General features: G+C 41.9%; 1 protein-coding gene and 1 pseudogene across 1 annotated transcript; both read left to right on the forward strand.

The window, feature by feature from the left end:
* The first annotated feature begins 427 nt into the window (after positions 1–427).
* On the forward strand, positions 428–15,969 carry LOC135540239 (nucleoside diphosphate kinase B-like). Its single transcript, XM_064966764.1, has 5 exons — positions 428–876; positions 12,205–12,335; positions 12,559–12,660; positions 13,810–13,922; positions 14,162–15,969. The coding sequence occupies exons 1-5, from the start codon at positions 726–728 to the stop codon at positions 14,280–14,282; spliced, it is 618 nt and encodes a 205-aa protein (XP_064822836.1). The 5' UTR covers positions 428–725; the 3' UTR covers positions 14,283–15,969.
* Positions 15,970–24,684: 8,715 nt separating this feature from the next.
* On the forward strand, positions 24,685–25,947 carry LOC135529840 (intraflagellar transport protein 52 homolog; annotated as a pseudogene).
* The last annotated feature ends 389 nt before the right edge of the window (positions 25,948–26,336 follow it).

Below are 26,336 nucleotides of genomic sequence, written 5' to 3' on the forward strand. Positions count from 1 at the left end.
TATATTTTTGTTTAGTATAGTTATTGTTGCTAAAAGTTTTGAAGGATTTGAAGTTGGGAAAGTGGCCACAGTAGCTGATTTGTGTCAAAAGTTAAATTGTTTACAGTGAATATAATAAAAGGTTGGGAGTGACGTCACAAATCCCATGAAAGTGGATGGAAGTCAAGCCACACTAATAAGAAGTATGTCGACGATTTACAGTGGGGACTCTTGCTTGGCACGCACTACTATTGAATAACCCAGGAATGTCACGAGTTATTTGACACGAGAAAGCGCGAAAAAAAATTGCTCTACAGAGCACCAATAAGCACAATGAATGGCTAAATTACATCCGGACCCGAAGGGTCCGCGGAGCTCCCACTGATGCTCCTCCTCACCACTCTATAGGAGCTAGTGACGACCGAGGTTGAGGGGGTCGTCAGTAGTTAGCACAGCCGCAAAGTCTTAAACCGCACACATTTCTACAATTTATTTTATTAAAATCGAATTATACACTAACCTTAAACACACGGTTAACCTCAAATGAAGACCCCACGACTTTGTGGCTGTGTTATCTAGTGGAGACGGGTTGAGGGACCATCTCCACGCGGCCGCTTTGTCGGGGGTGGGACTAGTGGTCGTTGTTGAGGAAGGCTGACTGTCCTACTAACGTTACGATCTTAAAGGTAGATAGATATATGTTAAAAAATCTCACAGGTCGGCAATAACTTTGGCTTGTTTAAATAATGGTTCAATTTCAAAGGTATTGGCTGAAAAACCTTATCCTGCAGAGTCCGTACTGTCGGGGAGTTCTACCATCGAGAAAAAGTTATATCCCTGAATTCTCATTTTGCCTCCTGTTTGGACAACGATGCGCTGCATACAGTACCACATCAGGTTAGTAACCTACTCTAGTCTAACATACTATAGTAGTGTACAAGTAGGCTATTCATGATTTTGTTGAACTCGTACAATGAAGTGATTTTTGTCTGCAAAAGTTGTAACTGGACACACATTCCACTGGCGCAACGTTTGGAGTTAGTTGCAATTAAAAAACGACATGTGGGCAGAGAGGAAGAGGAAATGTGAGAGGGCGTACTCCGCCCACGAAAATAAGACAACGAAGTGAGGAAGTTTTGTATGGAGGTCATTGCCTCCCTTTTATTTTTTAGCAAATGCATTTCCATTGTTAGAGCGGTCACTTGACTATCTTGTCAATATAGCTCATCTTTGATATAGGCTTTTTGCAGTATTCATGTCTCAAATTACATTGCATTAAACTGGCTGGCTAAATTGAGTTATTGGACGTCCCATTTAGTCTTGTGAGAGAAATGGCGCAATGCTGCCCAAATGTTCTGTCCAAACGCAAATACACCTCGCACACGATACCATTTTGGAAACATTTCGAATTGAAATGTAATGGTAGCGATGAGTAATTGTTAAAATAAAAAAGATACACTTATCTGTAAGGATTAAAGTTCTCTGTCACTGCGACGGATTTCCGTCATATGGATTCTGGAGAGGTCGTTTTTGAGATGTAGATCTGGGGGTGTTTGGAGATGAAAGCCTACCACACGGTCTGTTCAACTAAATATATTCCCAAATACATTTTTTTCTCAAATTTGATTTTATTTGTTACGCTGTGTGCACTAAACTGACATGCATGATTGTAGCGGATTCTTCAATGGCATTCCAGACGAAGCTGGAATTAAATAGTCTTCAACTCGCTCAACTCAAACGGCCGTGTGTAGGCAACTCAAATCCTATACTTCATCACTCAGGAAGTAACTTTCCAGTGCATCTATTTTTGACATATAATGTTGTTATTAAAACGACATCAGACAACCCCATAGTTGAATCGTTTACCTATTTACTTTGTCGGCTTCTATCTATGCGAGAATAATATTCCTCTCGAGGTGCAATCAAAATTGGGAGAGCCATAGGCGGTAAAGATGTATTCTGGCAAGCAGTCAATGCACAACAATTCTTGATGCACACTTTGAAAGCAGTGTTGGCCTTTGTTTAAAAAAAGAGGGGATCGTAAGTTTTGAAATGAACAAAAATATAAATGCAACAAAGATCCAACATTTCCCAAGATTTTACTGAGTTACAGTTGATATAAGGAAGTCAGTAAATTGAAATTGAAAGACCTTTTTCTTTAAAGGTATCTGTCACTAACAGATGCAGATCTGTATTCCCAGTCATGTGAAATCCATAGATTTGGGCGATTTCACATGACTGTACAAAAATGTAGGCACTCACTACTTACTGTAAGTCACTCTGGATAAGAGCATCTGCTAAATTCCTAAAATATAAATGTAAAATGGAATACAGATATGCATCTGTTGGTCACAGATACCTTTTAAAATAAAGGTAGGGGCTTGGATCAGAAAACCAGTCGGTATCTGGTGTGACCACCATTTGCCTCACGCAGCGTGACACATCTCATTCGCATGTAGTTGATCAGACTGTTGATTGTGGAATGTTGTCCCACTCCTCTTCAATGGCAGTGTAAAGTTGCTGGATATTGGCGGGAACTAGAACATGCTGTCGTACACGTTGATCCAGAGGCTCCCAAACATGCTCAATAGAACTGGGACATTTTCAGCTTCCAGGAAGGAATTGTGTACAGATCCTTGTGACATGGGCCGTGCATTATCATGCTGAAGCATGAGGTGATGGCAGTGGATGAATGGCACGACAATGGGTCTCAGGATCTCGTCACAGTATTTCTGTGCATTCAAATTGCCATCGATAAAATGCAATTGTGTTCATTGTCTGTAGCTTATGCCTGCCCATACTATAACAACACTGCCACCACGGGGCCCATCTTCCTCTACTGCCCATTTGCCCCCTACCCCAAAGAAGTTAACACTCCTTTTAACAGCGCCCTGCTCCGGAGAGGAAAGTAAGTCCCATTTCTTGTCCCCAGCTTCGTGGTGTGGAGCGCACGCTCCCTCTGGAAGGCAGAAATGACAAAAATCTACAAGATTCCACTTCCACAAAATATCTACACCATTCCACTTCCACAAACAATCAACAATATTCCACTTCGAGTCACTTTCACCAACCCAACATTCTCCAACCTCTTTTCCACCCAACACCGCATATGGTTTTGCCAGAAGGTAAAGATCCATTCTGTCAAAAAACCTCACTCCCACTGGGCCAGAATCATCTTTGTCATCATCGGGATGAGGCTCAAACTCTGCGATCTTCACCACACCTGCCACCGTAGTTAATTCATCCTCACTCTCGTCATGTTCAATGTCCTTAGCTCTTCCAAAAGTTCTGTGTGATCCACCTCTGCATATTCACTCAAAACATGTTCCACGTTTCAATTTTTCTTCCTGTCTGCCATCATCTCCTTGATCAGATCTTCCAGAAGGCTTGTGCATTCATTCCCCCATTCCATACATGCTTAAGTTCCACTTTCCTCCTTTTTTCCCTTTCCACCCATCTTACCCTCACCTCATGGCCACACCAGCAGCCATTGAACCGAAAAACTATTCCGACCTCTACCCCCGTGCGGCATCATTTTACAAATGCAGTTTTACAACCAGAGTTTCAAGTATGCTTTAGGAGCAATGCCATCATAAACCTGCAACTTTGTAATATAAACCTACAAATACTTTTTTTGAGTGAATAATTATTTATATATTTATGATAAAATAATTACAATCAGGATGTTGTGTCCAATGGGGAAAATGCAGATGGACAAACCCCAAGCTTCATCCTATGTACATTTTATTGCCACTATGCTGCATCAGCTAGGCTACAGGTGATAATGCTTATTGCTAATAGCACATCTAATAAATAGACCATGCATAGGCTAGATGCATGGTCCAATATGTTAAAGTAATTGAAACATCATTTTTACCAATATGTTTTTCTGCCCATTTCTGGAAATGGAAATTATATTTTAGATGGTGTCAGCATAATTTATTTTCATACATTTTGTCATTTTGTAGTAGAATTCACCAGAACTAAGCTTCTCAGTCTTTCTACATAAATAATATTTTGGGAAGGACATTGGATCCTCTAAGCAAGGGGACTGGAATTGGTCAAACTAGCCGTTTAATACATGCACAAAATTATCTTCTTTCCCTAAAAGCATGATGGTCATGACTTTCTGACATGAAAGGAGAGGTTGGCTGCAGACAATCGATCTGAGATCGACTTAAGTTTCAGTCATGGGATTAATTTCTTTCCGTTAACCCCTGAGACTGCTGTGCACAATGCGATCCAGCTGGAAATGTGGAATGGGGCAATTCAACCGTAAAATGATGGTCCGACATTTGCAGTGGCCGTACAGTATTTAAAATGATGCAGCCTACGGAGAAGTCAGAGCCTTCAGACTTCTTGCACTTCGGGGAGCGGTAATACACATCCAATAAATTGTTGTGCACCACACCACACGTAGTGACTCAGGGTTAATCTCTAGAGCCATCCAGCTAACTGCAAGCAACTGGATAAACGGAAAGACCTTACCTCTTCTGAGATGTTGGAGTCCGTTTCCCGGTGCTGCACCGTTTTTCCACCTGCATCTCCATCCCAAATATTTTTGGACCTGATACAATACATCAACCATGATGGATTTGACAAATATCCACTTTGTTAGATCAGATTTGTTGAATCTGCACCACTCCATTGTTCGTCTGTTTCCAATGGTCTGCATTCTATTGACCTCTTTGCCACATCTATCCCCATTACCTCCCTGATCTCTTTCCAGGAGTTCAAACTCATTTTAGTGTCTTTGAAACCCATACATGAGGTATCATAAAGATGTATCTTATTTGTGAACCTGTTCTGATAGATGTTTATTGTCAAGGAAGTGAGTTTGTGTTTATATAGGATACACCGCGCCACCTACAGTCAACCAATCATGTCATTGTGGAGGCGCACGGCATTGCCATACGGAGCTCGATATGGCCTATGCAAGCCTACGAAGGCTCCGCAATTGCGTCACACATTCCGTACGGAGCCTCCGGACCACATTGCCGGATCAAGACTCAAAGTTTTCACTTTAAATTGTCTAACAAAAAACAATGACTACAAAGTTTTAAAACAACAACAACATACATCTCTATGCACAAGGACTAGGCCACTTTGAACAATTTCTACAGAACATTTTTACAAAAACACATTTACAGTTGAGACAAAGTTTGGTAACAGAATGCCAGTTTATTTGTGCTGTCATTCTGTTACCAAACTGCATCTGCATTGTTCTTCAAGTAAATGTGTTTTTGTAAAAAGATTCTGTGGAAATTAAGTAGTTCTTGGATGGTGAAGGGTTAATGTGTCCTGCGCTGAGAGTCAGACCCCCTGCAGTAACTTCCTCATTGTGTTGTGTCCAGCCCTGCAGATGACTGCATTCTCATTCTCTGCATTATGAGAGGGCTTATAGATCCCACTGGGCTCTGACATCAGCAGTCTCAACACAGAGCACAACACCATCATTACCCCTAATAGACAGGTCGAACTCTCTTTAAAGATCCTTCTTGTTTTTGCCTTTTTTATGGAGATGGTAGAGAACCAAATCGTTTCTTTGTGACCAAGGGCGAGTTGCAGGTAGAAAGAGAGGGGGTGTATTTCTCTCTTTCTGTGAGAGGGGGGTGTATTTCTCTCTTTCTGTGAGAGGGGGGTGTATTTCTCTCTTTCTGTGAGAGGGGGGTGTATTTCTCTCTTTCTGTGAGAGGGGGGTGTATTTCTCTCTTTCTGTGAGAGGGGGGTGTATTTCTCTCTTTCTGTGAGAGGGAGGTGTATTTCTCTCTTTCTGTGAGAGGGAGGTGTATTTCTCTCTTTCTGTGAGAGGGGGGTGTATTTCTCTCTTTCTGTGAGAGGGGGGTGTATTTCTCTCTTTCTGTGAGAGGGGAGTGTATTTCTCTCTTTCTGTGAGAGGGGGGTGTATTTCTCTCTTTCTGTGAGAGGGGGGTGTATTTCTCTCTTTCTGTGAGAGGGGGGTGTATTTCTCTCTTTCTGTAAGAGGGGGGTGTATTTCTCTCTTTCTGTTAGAGGGGGGTGTATTTCTCTCTTTCTGTGAGAGGGGGGTGTATTTCTCTCTTTCTGTGAGAGTGAGAGGCATAGCAGCTTTAGCAGCAGGACTTTGGCAGATCAAACAGGCTTCTTCTGGATTAGAGAAAGGTAAGATGGGGGAGAGCCGCTCTTTTGTAGTCTCTGATAAACATAATTCTTAAAGACAGGCCATAACAACAAACGTGAGTGTTGACCTTTTAGAACAACAATTGTGTGTGTGTGAGAGAGATGGAGAGGTGACCGTCTCTGTGGGAAAATTATGTGTTTTCCTCTCGCCCTTCAGCACTGTGGCACCATCAATAAATCACTAGCGCATCACACAATTCAATGCTGCACAGCACCCTTTCTATACCGGGGATAGGCAACTAGATTGAGCCGCAAGCCGATTTTTGTCGGAGTGAATGGCCGGGGGGCTGAAAAATAAGAATAAATAATTTCCACTGCAAATTGACCACAGCTAAACCCCAAAAATTGATTTTCAAATACAATAATTTCATACCTTGATTACACAAGACACAATCACATCTTTTTTTTTAAATTTGTGGGAATAGTTGGGAACAGATCTTGGGAGGCCTAAAAATATTCACTGGCGGACGCCTGTTTCTGACCCATGCTCTATACCGTCTCTCAACCTACACTTACTCTTTCTCTCTCTACCTCCCCACCTCTGTCTACAATCCCTTTCTCTACCCTTCCTTAAGGCGTTAGCATGCTTCAGTTTGGCTGGCACTTAGCTGAGAACCGAACGAGTGTGCTCGCATGCTCCCTTAAAAAACATTCTCTTGAAAAATGAGAAAAAAGCAGCAATAGAACTGTTTGTCCATTTTGAGAAGCCGTTGCCAGTATACACTTCCTCAAAATAGTCATAATTCATCCACGATAACTCAACTCAAGAAATCTAACATTAATTTTGCTGTTTTTTTCTTAGTCAATCAATTTTATATTAACTAAGACGTGTGGTGCAGTATTTCTCAAGATTTCCTTCTGCATGAAAACGAGTCTGTCGTTGAATGACAACAAATACTTTATTGAAGAATCCCTACTGTTGACCAATTACCGACTTCAGCTTGCCTTGAGAAAAAATGTGTGCCAAATCAACGTCAGCACAAGAACTGTTCATCGGGAGCTTCATGAAATGGGTTTCCATGGCCGAGCAGCTGCACACAAGGCTAAGATCACCATGCACAATGCCAAGTGTCGGCTGGAGTGGTGTAAAGCTCACCGCCATTGGACTCTGGAGCAGTGGAAACGTATTCACAGTTTGGGGAAGTCCCTTTGCTGTTTCAGCATCACAATGCCCCCGTGCACAAAGCGAGGTTCATACAGAAATAGTTTATGGAGATTGGTGTGGAAGAACTTGACTGGCCTGCACAGAGCCCTGACCTCAACTCCATCAAACACCTTTGGGATGAATTGGAACTCCGACTGCGAGCCAGACCTAATCGGCCAACATCAGTGCCCGACCTCACTACTGCTCTTGTGGCTGAATGGAAGCAATGCTCTGAGTGGAAAGCCTTCCCAGAAGGTTGTTATAGCAGCAAAGGGGGGGACCAACTCTATATTTATCCCCGTGATTTTGGAATGAGATTTTCGACAAGCAGGTGTCCACATACTTTTGGTCATGTGTATATCCTCATGCCTAGTCACCGTACCGATGCATATCTAACCCTACCACTCCATTATCCATGCACATTGTAAATATGGTATTGACACTGACCCTGGAACTAATCCTGTATATAGCGTACTTAACTTTCTCGTGCTCTTCTTATTTCTTGTGTTTTTTTTCTACTCTACTTTTTAAAATAAACGTTTTATAGTACTACTGCATTGTTGGGATAGAGCAAGCACGAAAGGCATTTCACTGTAGTAGTGCACGTGACAATTAAACTTGAAACTTGACCCAGCTATGGTCCAAACGTTCAGTTGAAAACTCAAGGGCTGGGTATACCCACCTTGGGTTAATGCTAAGTAGGTCTATAAATGTTTATTTTATTCACGACAACAGAATTCCATGGCAGTCCGAGTTAAGGCTATCCTGCTGTCTATAGTAATAGGGATATAATTCCTCATTTATATTAGCCTACCTCAGAAAGATATGAGAGGCGTCCGTATCTGGGTCACAACACCGCAGTGAAACCTACCTGCTCTGTGTTCTCAGAGTTCACTGAGTTCATGGAGACAGGACAGCAGCACAGGGCCAGCGGCAGAACTAATTAGTTGGACGTGCATTTGATTTCCATAGGGGGGGGGTCACGTTTTTTCACGAGGCCTATGGAAACTTCAACGGCAACCAAACAATAGTCACTTTGTGAGTAGCGCATTTCATGGACAACAGGTTTCAAATTAGAAATTGAAGGACTAATTTGGCCGCTGCACCGAGAGATCCACACAAATATTCAAGCACTTTTTTTGTTGTTGTTTCCTGTCACTTTTCTCTTCAATGTCACATTCGATTCCTGATCACCTTCACTGTCACCAAGCAGATTGTTTACTACGTTTTATAATGTCAATAATCGCTCTATTAATCAGGTAGGCCTATCTGCTATATCTCATACTTATCGTAATCCCTGACCCACCAGTAGCATTTTAGCTACAGTGGAGGTGGCTCGGTCCTCAAACAATCTCTCCTCTATTTTAAATATAAAAAGTTGTGACTCATTTTATAATTCAAGAAGCCAGGTACATTTTATTGCATTGTCTCTTAAACATCCATGTTTTACTATTATATAAAAAAATATATACGTGTATGTCACATCCCATGCTCCAAACAGCCTCTGAACAAAGACAAAACATCCTGATAAAGGCCATGGACAACCTGGAATAAAAGCAAACTCCGTCTCTGCAACTAACAACGGGAAATGATGTAGTGTAAACCAACCATATTATAAACCAAATTGGCCCACATAAAGAGAGGAGGGATGCTGGTGTTCACCAGAGACATTCCGCCCCTGAACAGCCGTCTCACTCCTTGGCCCGAGGATGCCTTCGCGGGGGCACAGCTGTCATGCCTCTTAACACAACAAAGGAGGACTGGTTACCCCAGGACAGACCCTCCAAACAGGTCATCATCTCAGGGCTCCACACTGCCATTCCAGTTAAAGAAGTCTGTGCCGAGCTGGAGAAACAGAATCATCACCAGACAAACTCACCTCCCCGCCACATTTATTAGAATTCACCTCTCCAAACCAGAAGACTCCATACGACTACTACAGGGAGGCTTCTTCGTCCATTACTTTCACTACAGAGTTGAAAAGGCAAATCCACCCACCATAGTTAAACATGGTTTCGAATGCCAAGAATTCAACAATATTTATACCCAGTACAATAACCCAGTCAAATGTCTGAGGTGTGGAGAAAACCACCACCACAAAGCCTGCCTAAACAACAACAAAATATGCACACGTGTGCACAATGTGGGGACGGGCACTCTTCAGCCTCAAAGAGCTGCCCCAGCTACATAGCCCTCACCACCAGCGCTGCCACCACCACCACCACTCAAAGGCAACCCAGAACACAGAGAACCTTAACCCACCTGCAAGAGGAACTACAAAATACTGTAATGCCACAATGTGGAAATTCCCTTTTGGGTCAATGGTGACACTGATTTTAAAGCCCTGTTTATAACCGTCCCTAAAATGTGTCCTTTTCTTATAATGCAGTTATATATTTTCGGAAGCTGTTTTCATTTCGGAGCGTCTGATTTGTAAACATTTCAACAAAAAATGAACCCCTGACCAAATCAAAGTGCTTCTTCTCTGTTTTGTGACGTAAGTCCCAAGACAGTGCGATCAATACCCAACCACAAGTTGGCGTTTTTTATTTATTTTAGCAGGGAGTCCCATTGAGACCAAGGTTTCTTTTGCAAATACTTAAATTAAGGCGCAGCATAAGCAAAGACACAATTATATAAAAAACAAGCACATTTGTCTGTGAACAGTTCCTCCACCAACAATCTGAAATGCCTGAAGGCACCAATCTGTCCAACTGTTGGTGGTAGTTTTTGCGTAAGAGCTTGGTAAATGAACAGAATGCAATGTTCCAACCTATAAAACACCAATAAGGGCCAGCTGCTTTCTGAGAGCGAATGCAATGATGAGTGCAAAATGGATCACGGAGGGCGCAATGTTAAATAGCTTCCAACGGGCTTTAATGAAGTGGGAACGGCATTCATGTAAATAATGGTGTCATAGTCTAGGACCGGTAGGAATGTTGACTGAATGATCTGCTTTCTAATATTAAGCGAGGGGCACAATCTATTTCTTAGTTAACTCACCTATGTTTGTTTTAAAAGACAACTTATCAACGATCCAAATGCCCAGGTATCTACAGTGCATTCGTTAAGTATTCAGAGTCCATGAATCTTTCCACATTTTGTTACGTTATAGCCGCCTTCCAAAATTGATTAAACAATTTCTTCCCTCATCAATCTACACACAATCCCTTATAAGGACAAAGCGAAAATGTTTTTTAAATTATTTTTTTAGCAATTTTATTAAACTGAAACCTAATTTACATAAGTATTCAGACCCTTTGCTATGATATTTGAAATTGAGCTCAGGTGCATCCTGTTTCCATTGATCATCCTTGATGTTTCTACAACTTGATTGGAGTCCACCTGTGGTAAATTCAAATTGATTGGACATGTCTATATAAGGTCCCACAGTTGACCGTGCATCTCATAGCAAAATTCAAGCTATGAGGTTGAAGGAATCATCTGTAGAGCTCAGTGTCGAGGAACAGATCTGGGGAAGGGTACCAAAACATTTCTGCAGCATTGAAGGTCCCCAAGAACAGTGGCCTCCATCATTCTTAAATGGAAGAAGTTTGGAACCACCAAGACTCTTACTAGAGCTGGCCGCCCGGCCAAACTGAGCAATCAGGGGAGAAGGGCCTTGGTTAGGGAGGTGACCAAGACCCTGATGGTTACTCTGACAGAGCTCTAGAGTTCCTCTTTAGAAATGGGAGAAACTTCCAGAAGGACAACCATCTCTGCAGCACTCCACCAATCAGGCCATTATCGTAGAGTGGCCAGACAGAAGCCACTTCTCAGTAAAAGGCACATGACAGCCCACTTGGAGTTTTCAAAAAGGCACCTAAAGACTCTGACCATGAGAAACAAGATTCTCTGGTCTGATGAAACCACTCTTTGGACTGAAAGCCAAGATTCTGGAGGAAACCTGGCACCATCCCTAGGTTGAAGCATGGTGTGGTGGCAGCGCCATGCTGTGGGGATGTTTTTCAGCGGCAGGAACTGGGAGACTAGTCAGGATAGAAGGAAAGATGAACAGAGCAAAGTAGAGGTCTTTGATGAAAACCTGCTCAGGGGCAGGCTGGGGGCGAAGATTCACCTTCCAACAGGACAATGACCCTAAGCACAAAGCTAAGAGAATGCAGGAGTGTCTCTGACTGTCCTAAAGTGGCCCGGCCAGAGCCCGGACTTGAACCCGAACGAACATCTCTGGAGAGACCTGAAAATGGCCGAGCAGCGACGCTCCCCATCCAACCTGACTGAGCGTGAGAGGATCTGCAGAGAAGAATGGGAGAAACTCCCCAAATACAGGTGTGCCAAGCTTGTAGCGTCATACCCAAGAAGACTTGAGGCTGCCAAAAGTGCTTCAACAAAGTACTGAGTAAAGGGTCTGAAAAGTTATGTAAATGTTATATTTCTGATTTGTGTTGTATGTAGATTAGGGGGGGTACAGTTTTATCAATTTTAGAATGAGGCTGTAACCTAACAAAATGTGGGAAAAGTCAAGGGGTCTGAATACTTTCCGAATGCACTGTATGAGAAGGGACACGGTCAATTTGGTCTCCATTGAATGTGCAGATACTTCAATCTTGGGAGTCATTATAGTGGGCTCTAGAAAACATGTACTACAGATGCAGAGGACAACCATTATAGTCCATGGAGCCCATTTCAGCCATTATCGGAGTGTTTGATAGGTCACCGCAAACGTTTCTGCGGTCCTAACAATAACGCAGAAAAAGAAAGGGCACAAGCAAGAGTTGGAAAGAGTCGCAAGAGTAAAATGAAAGCAATCAATCCAGTGAGATTTAAGTAACAAGTGGATTTTGCACCACCACACAGGACATTTCTGGCTGAAATGGAGAAATGTACAGGTGGGCGGGGCATGCGCATTGCTAAAGGTTTAATAGAGCACGTGTGTGAGAGTAATTCTTCTCTGTGTGTAGGGATCCCTGGTGTGAGAGAACGTACTCTAGTTGCAGTGAAACCAGATGGGGTCCAGCGTCGCCTTGTGGGGCAGATCACACAACGCTTTGAACAGAAAGGCTTCAAACTGGTGGGCCTGAAGATGCTACAGGTGAGAATGGCCAATTCCAAATGAATCCCAAAGCTCCTCCCTCCTAGGCATCTCAAAGGATTGGATAGGTATAAGTAGTATGATAATAAGCAATATGATAGTAGCCTCAACTTGTCCTCTGATACAATATTTGTAACTTGCCGTGGATGTGGTTTATTCATAAATGTCTATGTAAATACCAGACTTTAAAATAAAGGTTAACCCAATGTTGTCTTTCTTTCAGGCACCAGAGGAGCAGCTCTCTCAGCATTACCATGAGTTAAGGAGGAAGCCATTTTACCCCAGTCTCCTGCACTACATGACCTCTGGTCCCATAGTTGTTATGGTGAGGGTTCCTGCCCCTGTCTTGCCTCATAATCCAAACTTCAATTGCTCCGTTTCAGGGCTCAATTCAGTCCGTAGCTCCGAAGTAAAGCGCGATTGAATGTTAAAGGCTGGAAATGACGGCTCAATTGGAAATTATATTTTACATTTCAAGCATGCTATAGCACTGAACTTCAGCGAAACGAATTGAATCAGTCCACACTGTTTTCTCACTTCACCGATCAGTCTGGGTGTCCTCTAATAGATGGACGCCTGGACAGTTATTTCTATAAAATAATAGTACCTTGCTCAAGGTACTTGCTAAATAGTACCTTGCTCAATGGCACAACGGTAGTAGATGGTTGCCATGATCTGAGACCAGCAGCCCTCCTTTTGCCAGTTCAGTTAACTGTTTCATCACCCAGCCCTAGACTCTAACCACCACCACCTATGCTACCTACAGTACCATTATTCAATTAGGTTTGAGTAATGACCCTCCAAATCGGTTTTAGTGAAAAGATTGCCAGTTAAATGAGAAGCCCCGTTTATACCTGGTGCTAATATACGTCCTTTGTCCTGATCTTCTGACATTCTGATTCTGCCCACATTTATAGACGGGTGTAGGTGATTTAAAAGAAGCATTGTGATCAGATCTTCCTGACCACCACCTCCAGAGGCAGTCAGGGCTGTATTCGTGTGTCTGGGTATCTTACAAGTGTAGCCTAGCAGTTAGAGCGTTGAGCCAGTAACCAAAAGGTTGCTGGTTTTGAATACCTGAACCGACAAAGTGAAAAATCTGAAGATGTGAACTTGAGCAAGGCACTTAACTCTAATCTGCCCCAGGTGCACTGCACTACTATGGCTGACCCCATAAAACAACACATTTCACTGCACCTATCCAGACGCATGTAATCACCCAGGATAAATGGGGATAGAGTGTGAAACAATAATTAAATAAAGCAATTCATTTTAGATTTTAGATTCCCAGATTATACTGCCTTTACTTATGTTAAATTCAAAACCACTTGTGTATGGATTAGATGATGGCAGTGTGTTCAGATATTGATTTAGTGCTAAATTGATTGACTTTCAATTAACTTTCTGAATTGACTGATTTGAAATAGGATTTGCCTAATCCTGATGGCGAACTTCATTCATTCTTGTTGTCTAGGTGTGGGAGGGTTACAATGTGATCCGGACATCCCGGATCATGATAGGAGACACCAACCCAGTCGAGGCCCAAGCAGGCACCGTTCGAGGGGACTTCAGCATTCACATCAGCAGGTGAACCTTTTTCAACAAAGATTAAAATATGTTTCACGTTACAATAATTGGCACAATACGCTTTTCAACAAATATTTTAATGATAATTGAATTGGACGACAATAATATGAAAAAATTAAACATTGAACTTTATCATTGAGTGTTTTAAAAATTGGAGCATCATTTCAATGGCAAAATACTAAACTGGACTTCAAGCCATTAACAAATAACTAATGAATGTAGGTTTGTGTTTTTTATAGAAATGTGGTCCATGCCAGTGATTCAGTAGAGGGGGCTCAGAGGGAGATCCAGCTGTGGTTTCATCAAAAGGAACTGATGGATTGGGACTGCTGTGACCACAGTAGTACCTACCAGATATGAGAAAGAGATTGTAGGCAGAGATCGAAAGAGAGAGTGAAGCATTTCATTATACTGTTGTATCCTGTGCATGTGACAATGAAACTTGAAAGAGTGAACAAGGTAGAACGACCAATAGGAATAGTGGCTCCATAAACATACCTACCTCTTTGTCTTGCTTGCAACAGTGTCCCACGTGCAATACTCATTCCTCTCCATCGTGGGTGGCTCCAATACCCCTAAGCCTCTCAGCTACTATTATAGTGTTTGGTCCTCACCATATATACAGTGCGTTCAGAAAGTATTCAGAGCCCTGGACTTTTTCCACATTTTGTTACGTTACAGCCTTATTCTAAAATTAATGAAACAGTTTTTTCCTCCTCATTCATCTACATACAATACCCCATAATGACAAAGCAAAAACAGGTTTTTAGAAATGTTTGCAAATGTACAAAATATAAAAAGCTGAAATATTACATTTTACATAAGTATTCAGACCCTTTACGCAGTACTTTGTTGAAGCACCTTTAGCAGCAATTACAGCCAAGAGTCTTCTTGGGTATGATGCTACAAGCTTGGCACACGTGTATTTGGAGAGTTTCTCCCATTATTCTCTGCAGGGTTTCTCAGGCTTTGTCAGGTTGGATGGGGAGCGTCGCTGCACTGCTATTTTCAGGTCTTTCCATAGATGTTCGATGGGGTTCAAGTCCAGGCTCTGGCTGGGCCACTTAAGGACATACAGAGACTTGTCACAAAGCCACAGTCTGAACCTGCTCCAGAGCACTCAGGACCTTTCATCAAGGATCTCTCTGTACTTTCCTCAGTTCATCTTTCCCTCGATCCTGACTAGCCTCCAAGTGCCTGCCGCTGGAAAAACATCCCCACAGCATGATGCTGCCACCACCATGCTTCACCGTAGGGATGGTGCCAGGATTCCTCCAGAATCTTGGCTTTCAGGCCAAAGAGTGCAATCTTGGTTTCATCAGCCTAGAGAATCCTGTTTCTCATGGTCTGAGAGTCCTTTAGGTGCCTTTTGGCAAACTCCAAACGGGCTGTCATGTGCTTTTTACTGAGGAGTGGATTCCGTCTGGTCACTCTACCATAAAGGCCTGATTAGTGGAGTGCTGCAGAGATGGTTGTCTTTCTGGAAGGTTCTCCCATCTCCACAGAGGAACACTGCAGCTCAGTCAGTGACCATCAGGTTCTTGGTCACCTCCCTGACCAAGGCCCTTGTCCCCTGATTGCTTAGTTTGGCTGGGCGGCCAGCTCTAGGAAGAGTGTTGGTGGTTCCAAACTCCTTACATTTAACAATGATGGAGGCCACTGTGTTCTTGGACCTTCATTGCTGCATAACTTTTTTTGGGAACCTTTCCCAGGTCTGTTCCTCGACACAATCCTGTCTCTGAGCTCTACGGACAATTCCTTCGACCTCATGGCTTGGTTTTTGCTCTCACATGCACTGTCAACTGTGGGTCCATATATAGACAGGTGTGTGCCTTTCCAAATCATGTCCAGTCAATTGAATTTACCACAGCTGTAGAACCATCTCAAGCATGATCAATGGAAATAGGATGCCCCTGAACTCAATTTCGAGTCTCATAGCAAAGGGTCTGAATACTTATGTAAATAAGGTATTTCAGTTTTTTAATAAATGTGCAAACATTTCTAAAAACTTGTTTTTGCCCTCATTATGGGATATTGTGTGTAGATTGAGGGGAATATATATATATATATATTTTATATATATATATATATATATTATATATTTATATATATATATTATATATAATATATATTTTAGAATAAGGTTGTGTAAAGTAACAAACTGGAAAAAAGGAAGGGGTCTGAATACTTTCTGAGTGCACTCTATTTGGACAGTGAAATTAAAATGTTAATTTTGGCTCTACTCCAGCATTTTGGATTTGAGATCAAATTATCAATATTACAGAATGTTAGTTTATTTGAGGGTGTTTTCATGCTTATCTGTTTTACCATTTAGACATAACAGCATTTATATATTAAGTACTCCCATTTGAAGAAGTATTTGGGCAAATTCACTTATAGTGTAGTCTAAATGTTAGTATTTGGCCCCTTATCACTTGGATTCAATGACTTCACCAAGCTTGTAACTTTACAAACTCATTCGCTGCATTTGCAATTTGTTTTTGGTTTATTATGGGACATGTCTTGCCCAATATTAACTGAATGGTGCCATCATTTTATTTCTAAATGAGCTGAGAAGATGTTTCTGAAAACTTCCAAATCCATGCTGATGCTGCCATGATTTCTGAAAATTAATTATCACTGTGTATTACACACTACAATTATGCAGTACAGTGTAGTCAGCAAGAATTTTAGCATTTACACTGGTGGGCCCCATTGGCAATAAATTCATAAAACCAAAAGCTTACCATGACTTGGAAGAGTTCCAGTTTGGGATAGCCAGCTAGCTAACCCTCTCTGTCTTTGAGTAGGCTAAACTAGCTAGCTGCATTCGCTAGGTAAGTGAAACAAAAACTAAAGATAGATTTCTCTCTCGCTTCTCCTTCATTTTTGAAGAAATTCATTTGTTTAAAACTGTTCAACTATTGTCTTTCTCTCTTTTGAGTCAACTACTGCACATTTTATGCACCGCTGTAGCTTGTGCTTTCAGTACTAGATTCATTCTCTGATCCTTTGATTGGATGGGCAACATGTCAGTTTCTGCTGCAAGAGCTCTGATAGGTTGGAGGATGTCCTCCGCTAGTTGTCATAATTTCTTTGTAAGTCTATGGAAGGGGGTGAGAACCACGAGCCTCCTAGGTTTTGTATTTAGGTTAATGTACCCAGAGGAGGATGGAAACTAGCTATCCTCCGGCAACACCATTGTGCTACCCTACGGAGTGCTGCTGAGGCAACTGTAGATCTTCATTGCAAAACAGTATGTTTTAAACAATTATTTAGAATAGTTTTATCTAAAAAGTATAACTTTTTAAATGTTTCAATATTTACATTTTTCTGATATTCACTGAGGAGGTGGTCTTCCCCTTACGCTAGTGGGGGCTCCTTAGAGGAATATCGTCTTTGTGCCTCTAACTTTGTCATTATTCATGATTCGTTCATGATTTGTTTATGATCCTGAAAACATCCAAATTAATGTAAGATTTTAAAACAAAGTCTTATATTTTCACTTCCAAAAAGGTGAATCCAAAATGACACCCGACACCATTCAGTTACTATTGGGCAAGACATGACCCAAAACAACCCGCAAATGCATCCAACAAGTTTGCAGTCACAAGCTTGATGTAGTCATTGAGTGCGGGGGACTAGATACATAAAATGCTTTTATGTCTCAATGGTAAAACAGATATGTATGAAAATATCCTCATAGAATTTTTTTAATCTCAAATCTAAAACGCTGAGTACAGAGCCCAAATAAAATAAAAAATGTAGCTTCACTGCCCAAATATGTGGTGAGGACTGTATGTTGGACTGTATGTTGTTGAGTTGCAAAGGCATATTTTCAAAGCCCGCCCTCGTCACTATACATGTGGTAAAGACGTCAATAGAATGCGACGCACGTGTCCCCCCTTGTGGGGATAGATCCAGAATCCCCTCATTGCCAGCCATCAAAATGTGCCTACATTTCAGCTATTGTTTATATGTGTATTTAATAACTATGTTGAGGTAAAAATCTGAGTATAATGATTGTGTTGGTGTTAGCCCCAACATATGTTCATGTCATCATCACCAATCAACTGCATTACAGTTAAATGGCCTCATATGCCACCCCCCAAAAACAGTCGGATATAAAAATATATATGCATGTTTTAGTAAGCACATTGTTGGCCTGTTAGAACATATGAATCATGACAGATTTGATGAGTTTACACTTTGTTAGATAAGCTTTTTTGAATGGATGCCAATGATGCTTTTCCTCGATCTCCTTACCGCATAAAGCGACTAATTGCCACAGAAACTCTATCCCGGGGGTGTCGAACTCATTCCATGCAGGGCCGAGTGTCTGCTGTTTTTTGTTATTTTCTTTCAACTTGTGTAAGACCAAGACCAGGTGAGGGGAGTTCCTAATCAGTGACCTTGGTCGTGTACCCCCTGCTCAGGTTGCATGCATCAACCAATGGTTGCGTTCCACGTTGTCGACTGTGCCGTCGGGTACAAGATTGCTATAACATATGATGTGGTTAGCTGATGCATAAAATATCTATCCAGGCGTTGTAAGATATGTCATGTAAGATATGTCATGCGTCATCAACGTCTTAGCAACCCTCTTTTTTTTTTTTTTTTTTTTTACAAATTGGTCTTTTGACCAATCACATCCAGATATTTTTCAGAGCTGATCTAAAAATGGTCAAAAGACCAATTCATGGAAAAAAATATCAGAATTGGGTTGCCTGTGTAAATGCTGGACTCTGAAAAGAACAATATGAGCTGAAGCCCAATACACACAAACAAACTATATACCTTTTTTAATCTTTGTTACTTTCTTTGCTTTCAGGCCCACGGGGAAGGGGTCGGGTGGGTGGCGGGGAGTTGTAATGGCAACCTTGGTGGTTTAGGGGGTTGGAAAGGGGGACTTGGGGGACAGATGGTGGGGGTAAGGAAACCCCCACCTGTTGTTTTTATTACTACGAACTCCTCTAATGGGATCATTCCTCTGCATGTATTTCTTACTTTTGAGTGGCAGCCCATGGGTACAATAGGAATATGGAGAATATTGAAGGGAAAGTATGAACTGAACATAGGAATTGATATGAATATTGTACCTGTAATCCCCCCCCCCAAACAACTAATATCAAAACAAATAAAAACTTGGTAAAACATTTTTGTGGGGCTCCCAGTGTAAATGTTTTTTTTGTGTGTGAAAGAGAATGTTTTGAGAGAACACCTGAAATCAGTGTCAAAGCCAAATTATTTGTTGGCATCTTATACTGAACAAAACTATAAAACGCCAATATAAAACTGCAATTATTATAGTTCATATAAGGAAATCGGTCAATTTAAATCAATTCATTAGGCCCTAATTTATGGATTCCACATGACTGGGAATACAGATACTGTATGCATCTGTTGCTCACAGATACCTTAAAAAAAAGAAGGTAGGGGCGTGGTTTATAAATCCGGTCAGTATCTGGTGTGATCACTATTTCCCTCATGCAGCGCATAGAGGCAAATAATGGTCACACCAGATACTGACTGGTTTTCTAAACAATGCCCCTACCTTTTTTTTAGTTGAGTTTGGGCTGTGGATAGTTGTCACACTCCTCTTAAATGGCTGTGCGAAGTTGCTGGATATTGGAAGGATCTGGAACACTGGCGTACATGTCGATCCAGAGCATCCCAATCATGTTCAATGGGGGACATGTCTGGTGAGGATGCAGGCCATGAAAAAAACTGGAAATTTTTCAGCTTCCAGGAATTGTGTACAGATCCTTGCGACATGGGGCCGTGCATTGTCATGCTGGAACATGAGGTGATGGCGGTGGATGAATGGCACGACAATGGGCCTCAGGATCTCGTCATGGTATCTCTGCATTCAAATTACCATCGATAAAATGCAATTTTGTTTGTCTGTAGCTTATGCCTGCTCATACCTTAACCCCATCGTCACCATGGGGTACTTTGTTCACAACATTGACAACAGCAAACCGCTCGCCCACACGACGCCATACACGTGGTCTGCAGTTGTGAGGCCGGTTGGACGTACTGCCAAATTCTCTAAAACAATGTTGGAGGTGGCTGAGGGTAGATAAATGAACATTCAATTATCTGGCAACAGCTCTGGTGGACATTCCTGCACTCCGCATGCCAATTGCACTCTCCCCTCAACTTGAGACATCTGTGGCATTGTGTTGTGACAAAATTGCAAATTTTAGAATGGCCTTTTATTGTCCCCAGCACAAGGTGCACCTGTGAAATGATCATGCTGTTTAATCAGCTTCTTGACATGGCACACCTGTCAGGTGGATGGATTATCTTGTAAAGGAGAAATGCTCACTAACGACAAACAAATTTGTGCACAAAATTTGAGGGAAATAATATTTTTGTGCGTATGGACAATTTTTGGGATCTTTTATTTCAGCTCATGAAACATGGGACCAACACTTTTACATGTTTTGTTTATACTTTTTGTTCAGTGTTGAATGAACTACTGATTTGGCTCGTACACACTCAAGTAGTACAACGGAACGTTTTTACAAACAGAAATGATTTCACAAGCTTTGTGGAGATACAACTTTTGGTTTTGTGATACAATGTTGTATCACAACCATTGTGTCAAATGATTTGTACATTGTTTGCTGGGGCCTGAAGGGGCCTGAAGAGTTTGCTGTAAGCTGTAAGACAAAGGATCTCCTCTAGGACATAGTCAGTCCAATCATGAACACAATTTACATATAGCTGTGTCACTCTTTTCCTGACTGAACATACTGCAATCAATTATATGAGGAATAGTTATTTTTTAAACCAACGCCTTAAAGGAAACTATCTTTTGGTGTTTGTTTCATTAGTCAACTGTTGTAGTGATACGCGGGTTGACTTATAACCCGCCCCCCCTGTGGTTATATCCACAGGGCGTGCAGGCTTAAGGTCATGAAATATTGTGTGGGTGAACAGCGGGTAGGTGAGAGGTGGAATAGAGAGAAAACAATGCATTAAAAATCCATAAATCTATAATTGTGCAATTCATATCTATAGGATACATTTATTTTTCATGATTTGTTTGACGTTATTGCGTATCCTAAGCCTATTTTTTTTAGGGCCTAACTGTAGCGCACCAAATACAAGGCAATTGACATGCTTTTGGGAATAAAAAGTTTACATCGATCCACTGAGGAAACAAGGACAATAGCTAGGGTTCCATCCAATTGATCACAGATTTATATGCAATTATTCTAAAATCAGCATAAAAACAATATGCGCATTTTCCCATCAGAGATGTGTTTCCATCAAATTGACTTGTTGCAGATAGAAGGCTATGCGTGATGCACATAAGTACCTTTTGCGTTTAAATTCCCATGGACCGAATAACGAAATACAAGTGAAATGGGTTTCCATCGCATTTTCAACTTGATTGTTTTTCTCACAAAAAAATATTAATTATATAGTGTGTTCACTCCGGTATTGGCAGGTGCGCACACTCCAGTATGGCACATTGGCTAAAGTGCACGTATATAGCCTACATTATGAGATTATCATGGACAATTTCTTTTGTTTTTTTTATTTGTTTACCCAACCCTGGGGCAGACTGTTTGTTCCCACACTTGGGACTCTGACTCTCTATTGGTTACACAGTCTTTTGGCCTCCTCCTATTCCAACCACGTCTTGCCGAATTTGTATTCACATTACCTGATGAAATTGCTGTACAATATGATCTTGTGGCCATCTGATGCACATTCAAATGTCATAAATCAACACTGCAGAGTTCTCACTGTCCTTTGCTGTGCCCTGATTGTATTACTGCTGATGATATCTGGAAAGATGCATGTACACCATGGCCCATCTACTGTTGCTAACCCCAATTCTGACTTGTGCTCCGATATCGGTTTCACTGATTTCTGCTCTTGTAAAATCCTGAGTTTTCTGCACATTTACACAAGAAGCTTATTATCTAAAATCGATCAATTGAAACCTTTTAAACAGGTCAACATTCACAAGACCGCAGGGCCAAACGGATTACCAGGATGTGTACTCTGCATGTGCTGACCAACTGGCAAGTGTCTTCACTGACATTTTAAACCTCTCCCAGTCTGAATCTGTAATACCAACATGTTTCAAGCAAACCACCATAGTCCATGTGCCAAGAACACTAAGGTAACCTGTCTAAATGACTACTGACCCATAGCACTTACGTCTGTAACCATGAAGTGCCTTGAAAGGCTGGTCATGTCTTACATCAACACCATTATCCCAGAAACCCTAGACCCCACTCCAATTTGCATACCACCCCAACAGATCTACAGATGATGCAATTTCTATTGCACTCTACACCGCCCTTTCACACCTGGATAAAAGGAACACTGGATCCTGGACTTCTTGACGTGCCACCTCCAGGTGGTAAGGGTAGGTAACAACACCACCGCCACAGTGACCCTCAACATGAGGGCCCCTCAGGGGTGCGTGATCAGTCCCCTCCTTTACTCCCTGACTTCCCTGAAAAGTTGCATATCGCGGAGGATATTCGATGCTAATGCAGTAGGCCACAGGATGTTTTTGTATTGGTCAAAGGCAGTCAAGTCTGGGGTGAACCAAGGGCTATATCTGTTCTTAGTTCTACGTTTTTTGAATGGGCATGCTTATTTAAGATAGTGAGGAAAGCAGTTTTAAAGAGCAACCATGAATCCTCTACTGACGGGAAGAGGTCAATATCTTTCCAGGATTCCCGGGCCAGGTCGATTAGAAAGGTCTACTCACTGAAGTGTTTTAGGCAGTGATGAGGGGTGGTCATTTGACGTGGACCCATTACGGACGCAGGCAATGAGGCAGTGATCACTGAGATACTGGTTGAAGACAGCAGAGGTGTATTTAGAGGGCAAGTTGGTCAAGATGATATCTATGAGGGTGCCCATGGTTACAGATTTAGGGTTGTACCTGGTAGGTTCCTTGATAATTTGTGATATTGAGGGCATCTAGCTTAAATTGTAGGACGGCCAGGGTGTTAAGCATATCTCAGTTTAGGTCACCTAACAGTATGAACTCTGAAGATAGATGGGGGCAATCAATTCACATATGGTGTCCAGGGCACAGCTGGGGGCTGAGGGGGGTCTATAACAAGTGGCGATGGTGAGAGACTTACTTCTGGAAAGGTACATTTTTAAAAGTAGAAGCTCAAATTTTTGTGGTACAGACCTGGACAGTATGGCAATACTCTGCAGGCTATCTCTGCAGTAGATTGCAACACCACCACATTTTTGGCAGTTCTATCTTGTTGTAAAATGTTGTAGTTGGAGATGGAAAATGCAGAATTTTTGGTGGCCTTCCTAAGCCAGGATTCGGAAACAGCTAGGATATCAGGGTTGGTGGAGTGTGCTCAAGCAGTGAATAAAACAAACATAGGGAGGAGGCTTCTGATGTTAACATGCATGAAACCAAGGCTTTTACGGTTACAGAAGTCAACAAATGAGAGTGCATGGGGAATAGGTTTGGTGCTGGGGGCTACAGCGCCTGGGTTAACCTCTACATCACCAGAGGAACAGAGGAGGAGTAGAATAAGGGTACGGCTAAAGGCTATAAGAACTGGTTGTCTAGTGCATTGGAAACAGAGAATAAAAGGATCAGATTTCTGGGCGTAGTAGAATAGATTCAGGGTATAATGTACAGACAAGGGTATGGAAGGATGCGAGTACAGATATGAGGTTTACATCTAATTGTTGTATAAGATTAATGAGCGAGGATGATACTTTTTGTAAAATTTGGTCATGGGATTTTAGACTGTTTAATGAAGGAAACTCCAATTCCCTTTTGAGTTTAACTAAATCAGAGGACTGCCCATGAGCCCAGCTAGGGCCAGACAGGCCCTTTTCTGCAATTCTGAATAAAACCCCAACTTTGAGAAATTCTCAGTAGACCATATTTTTCTCCATTACGAGGGGACATAGGTTGCAGACCCTTGCTGAATCTTTTAACCATACCACGTGGTTAAACTCTTAGTCTATTGATACCGACAGAATAAGAACAAGTATTTGATACTAATTACTAGTCTGCAGCTAGGAATTCGGTATCATTGAACGTGAAGAACGACAACCACCGAAACATTCATTCTACAACAACATGAATTAATGTCGGACGGACGGAAAGTTGGGGTTTCAAAGTTGGGGTTTTATTCAGACGGACGGACGGACAATTCTACAAAAGGAACAAACTTTTCAACAGCGATCAAGACAACACACTGAGCGTAAAAATATATATTGATTGCAATTGTTCCCGAATGAGTGAGCGTTCATGTGCAAAGGATTAGCATTTTAATTATTATAATTATCACTCTGTAGTGACTTCTTAGTCGACCCCCACTTCCCCTTTTGTCTAAAAAGCTGGCCATGCCGGTTTAGCCCACTAGGGCACATTCTCCTATCATTTCTTGTAACCATATTTACTTTGTTTGTTTGTGTGTGCACTTCTGTGATTGTTTAGTTAGTTAATAAACAAATGATTTAACACAGTTGATGTATGGATGACTCATAGTGAAGACTGGGTTCGTGCAGATAACTAACAATTTACGACATTTGGAATGAGACTAACGTGAGGTAAAGTAAATGATTCATTAATCAGAGCCAATTGTGCTCGCTCTTTTACCATTTTCACATGATCATATTGACCCAAACTGTACTGTGCTGGTTCGGATAATTTTGTCCTTTCCAGTATGGTTCTTGCAATTATGATAGAGACTTAACCGGACCAGAACAGTACAGTTTGGTATTTGACGACATCCTCATGGCAGGCTCGTTAACTTCTACACAGCAACACCAGAATAGTTGTGAGAGTGCGATCACAACCACTGTAATGGTGATGATGTAATGGTTGGTGAACCACTATTTGATCCCCTACTGACTCCATTAGGTTGTAATGTTGCCTGTCTATTTTTGTTATGCAGGATGTCGTTTTCCAGTGGCTAATGGGTGATCAAATGAATCTGAACCAGATAGATGCAGAGGAACCCGAGGTGAGAAGCCAAGGAATGTTTTATGATCTGCAGTTTTACCCTTTAGTTCTAGAAGTGACACTTCTCATTCTGTTTTGCCCAGATCCCAGATTACACCATGTTACCAGACGTAGGCTGCCTGTCTGTGCGACTACGAGTATGCTTGCAAGAGGGAAAGAAAAACCCACGAGACTTTACCTCCCTGTTTGACATGTCTACTCAAGCTATCAAACACTTTTCCCCAAGTCATCAGGTGGAAATACATACTGCTTTAGAAACTGGACAGACATCAGTTCATTACCGTAGGCCATAGTTGATGGCTACATGATGTTTTGTCTGCTTTGCCTACATGTTTACAGTGTGTTTGTTGACACCAGTGTGTTTGACTTGTCCCACTGCAGTTCCTACAAGCAGATGTCAAACATGAGCCCCTCCAGCTGATCACACCTCAGTTTGAGACTCCCCTTCCCCAGCTGGAGCCTGCTGTAGGTTTCCCCTCTCCAGCTCTACACAATTTCACCCAGCTCCTGTCTAGCTCAGCCATCTCACAGATTGAATGTGGATTCTGTACACTCGATTGACAATGGCATGTGTACTAGACTGTATTCAACAACACTTTTTGCTAATTGACTGGGATTTATTAAAATGTGACAATACACACTTGATCATTGTAGAAAATTATAAATTTTCCATCCCTCTAAAATGTGTGTGTGCTCTCCTATGGGTTGCTCTTTCCGCCTGTCTTCAGGGACCTGCCTCCCCCCATGCTTGACCTGGATGAAACCTTCTCAGATTGCATTTGGCACAGCTCTCCAACAAATGTAAGTGTTAACCACAGGTTATATTTGAATCGAGCATTAACAGGAAGTGTTCTGTATTCTTCCTGCAGGCACCGACGACAATCTAGAGTTCTACGTGAGGAAGTGTGGATACATATTGGGGGTGAGGAGAAGCTGGATAAAGACCAAAGGGATGCCAAACACATCCTGGAGCACATCATCTTCCAGGTTGTAGAGTTCAAGAAGCTCAACCAGGTGAGCGATATGACCAATTGAGTCTTTGATAAAAATGCACACTATTTGTTGATCTTGGCCTTGGTTGACATTAATGTACTATAAATGATTCATCCCATCTCTCCTATACAGGAACATGACACACAGACCAGGTTTTCCCAATTCTGACCTATCAACCAGTGACTACACGACCAAAAATGTGGACAACTGCTTGTCAAACATCATGGGCATTAATATGGAGTTGGTCTCCCCTTTGTTGCTAATACAGCCTTCCACTCTCCTAGTGGAAAGCCTTCCTAGATGTCGGGACTTACTTCCGTTCAGCCAGGAGCATTAGTGAGGTCAGGCGAGTCGGCCTGGGTTACAATTCATCCCAAAAGGTGTTTTTGTTCTGACCTCGCACAGGATAGTCATGCTGAAACAGGGAATTT

The sequence above is a fragment of the Oncorhynchus masou genome, chromosome 5, assembly GCF_036934945.1.
Source record: "Oncorhynchus masou masou isolate Uvic2021 chromosome 5, UVic_Omas_1.1, whole genome shotgun sequence".
Lineage (NCBI taxonomy): Eukaryota > Metazoa > Chordata > Actinopteri > Salmoniformes > Salmonidae > Oncorhynchus > Oncorhynchus masou.

What these genes read in the sequence shown, in the direction of transcription:
- LOC135540239 (XM_064966764.1), top strand. Translation starts at nt 726, where the DNA reads ATGGTTCAATTTCAAAGGTATTGGCTGAAAAACCTTATCCTGCAGAGT. An exon ending in TGGGCCTGAAGATGCTACAG is followed by an intron (nt 12,336 to 12,558) that starts GTGAGAATGGCC and finishes TCTTTCTTTCAG; the next exon opens with GCACCAGAGGAGCAGCTCTC. An exon ending in TTCAGCATTCACATCAGCAG is followed by an intron (nt 13,923 to 14,161) that starts GTGAACCTTTTT and finishes TGTTTTTTATAG; the next exon opens with AAATGTGGTCCATGCCAGTG.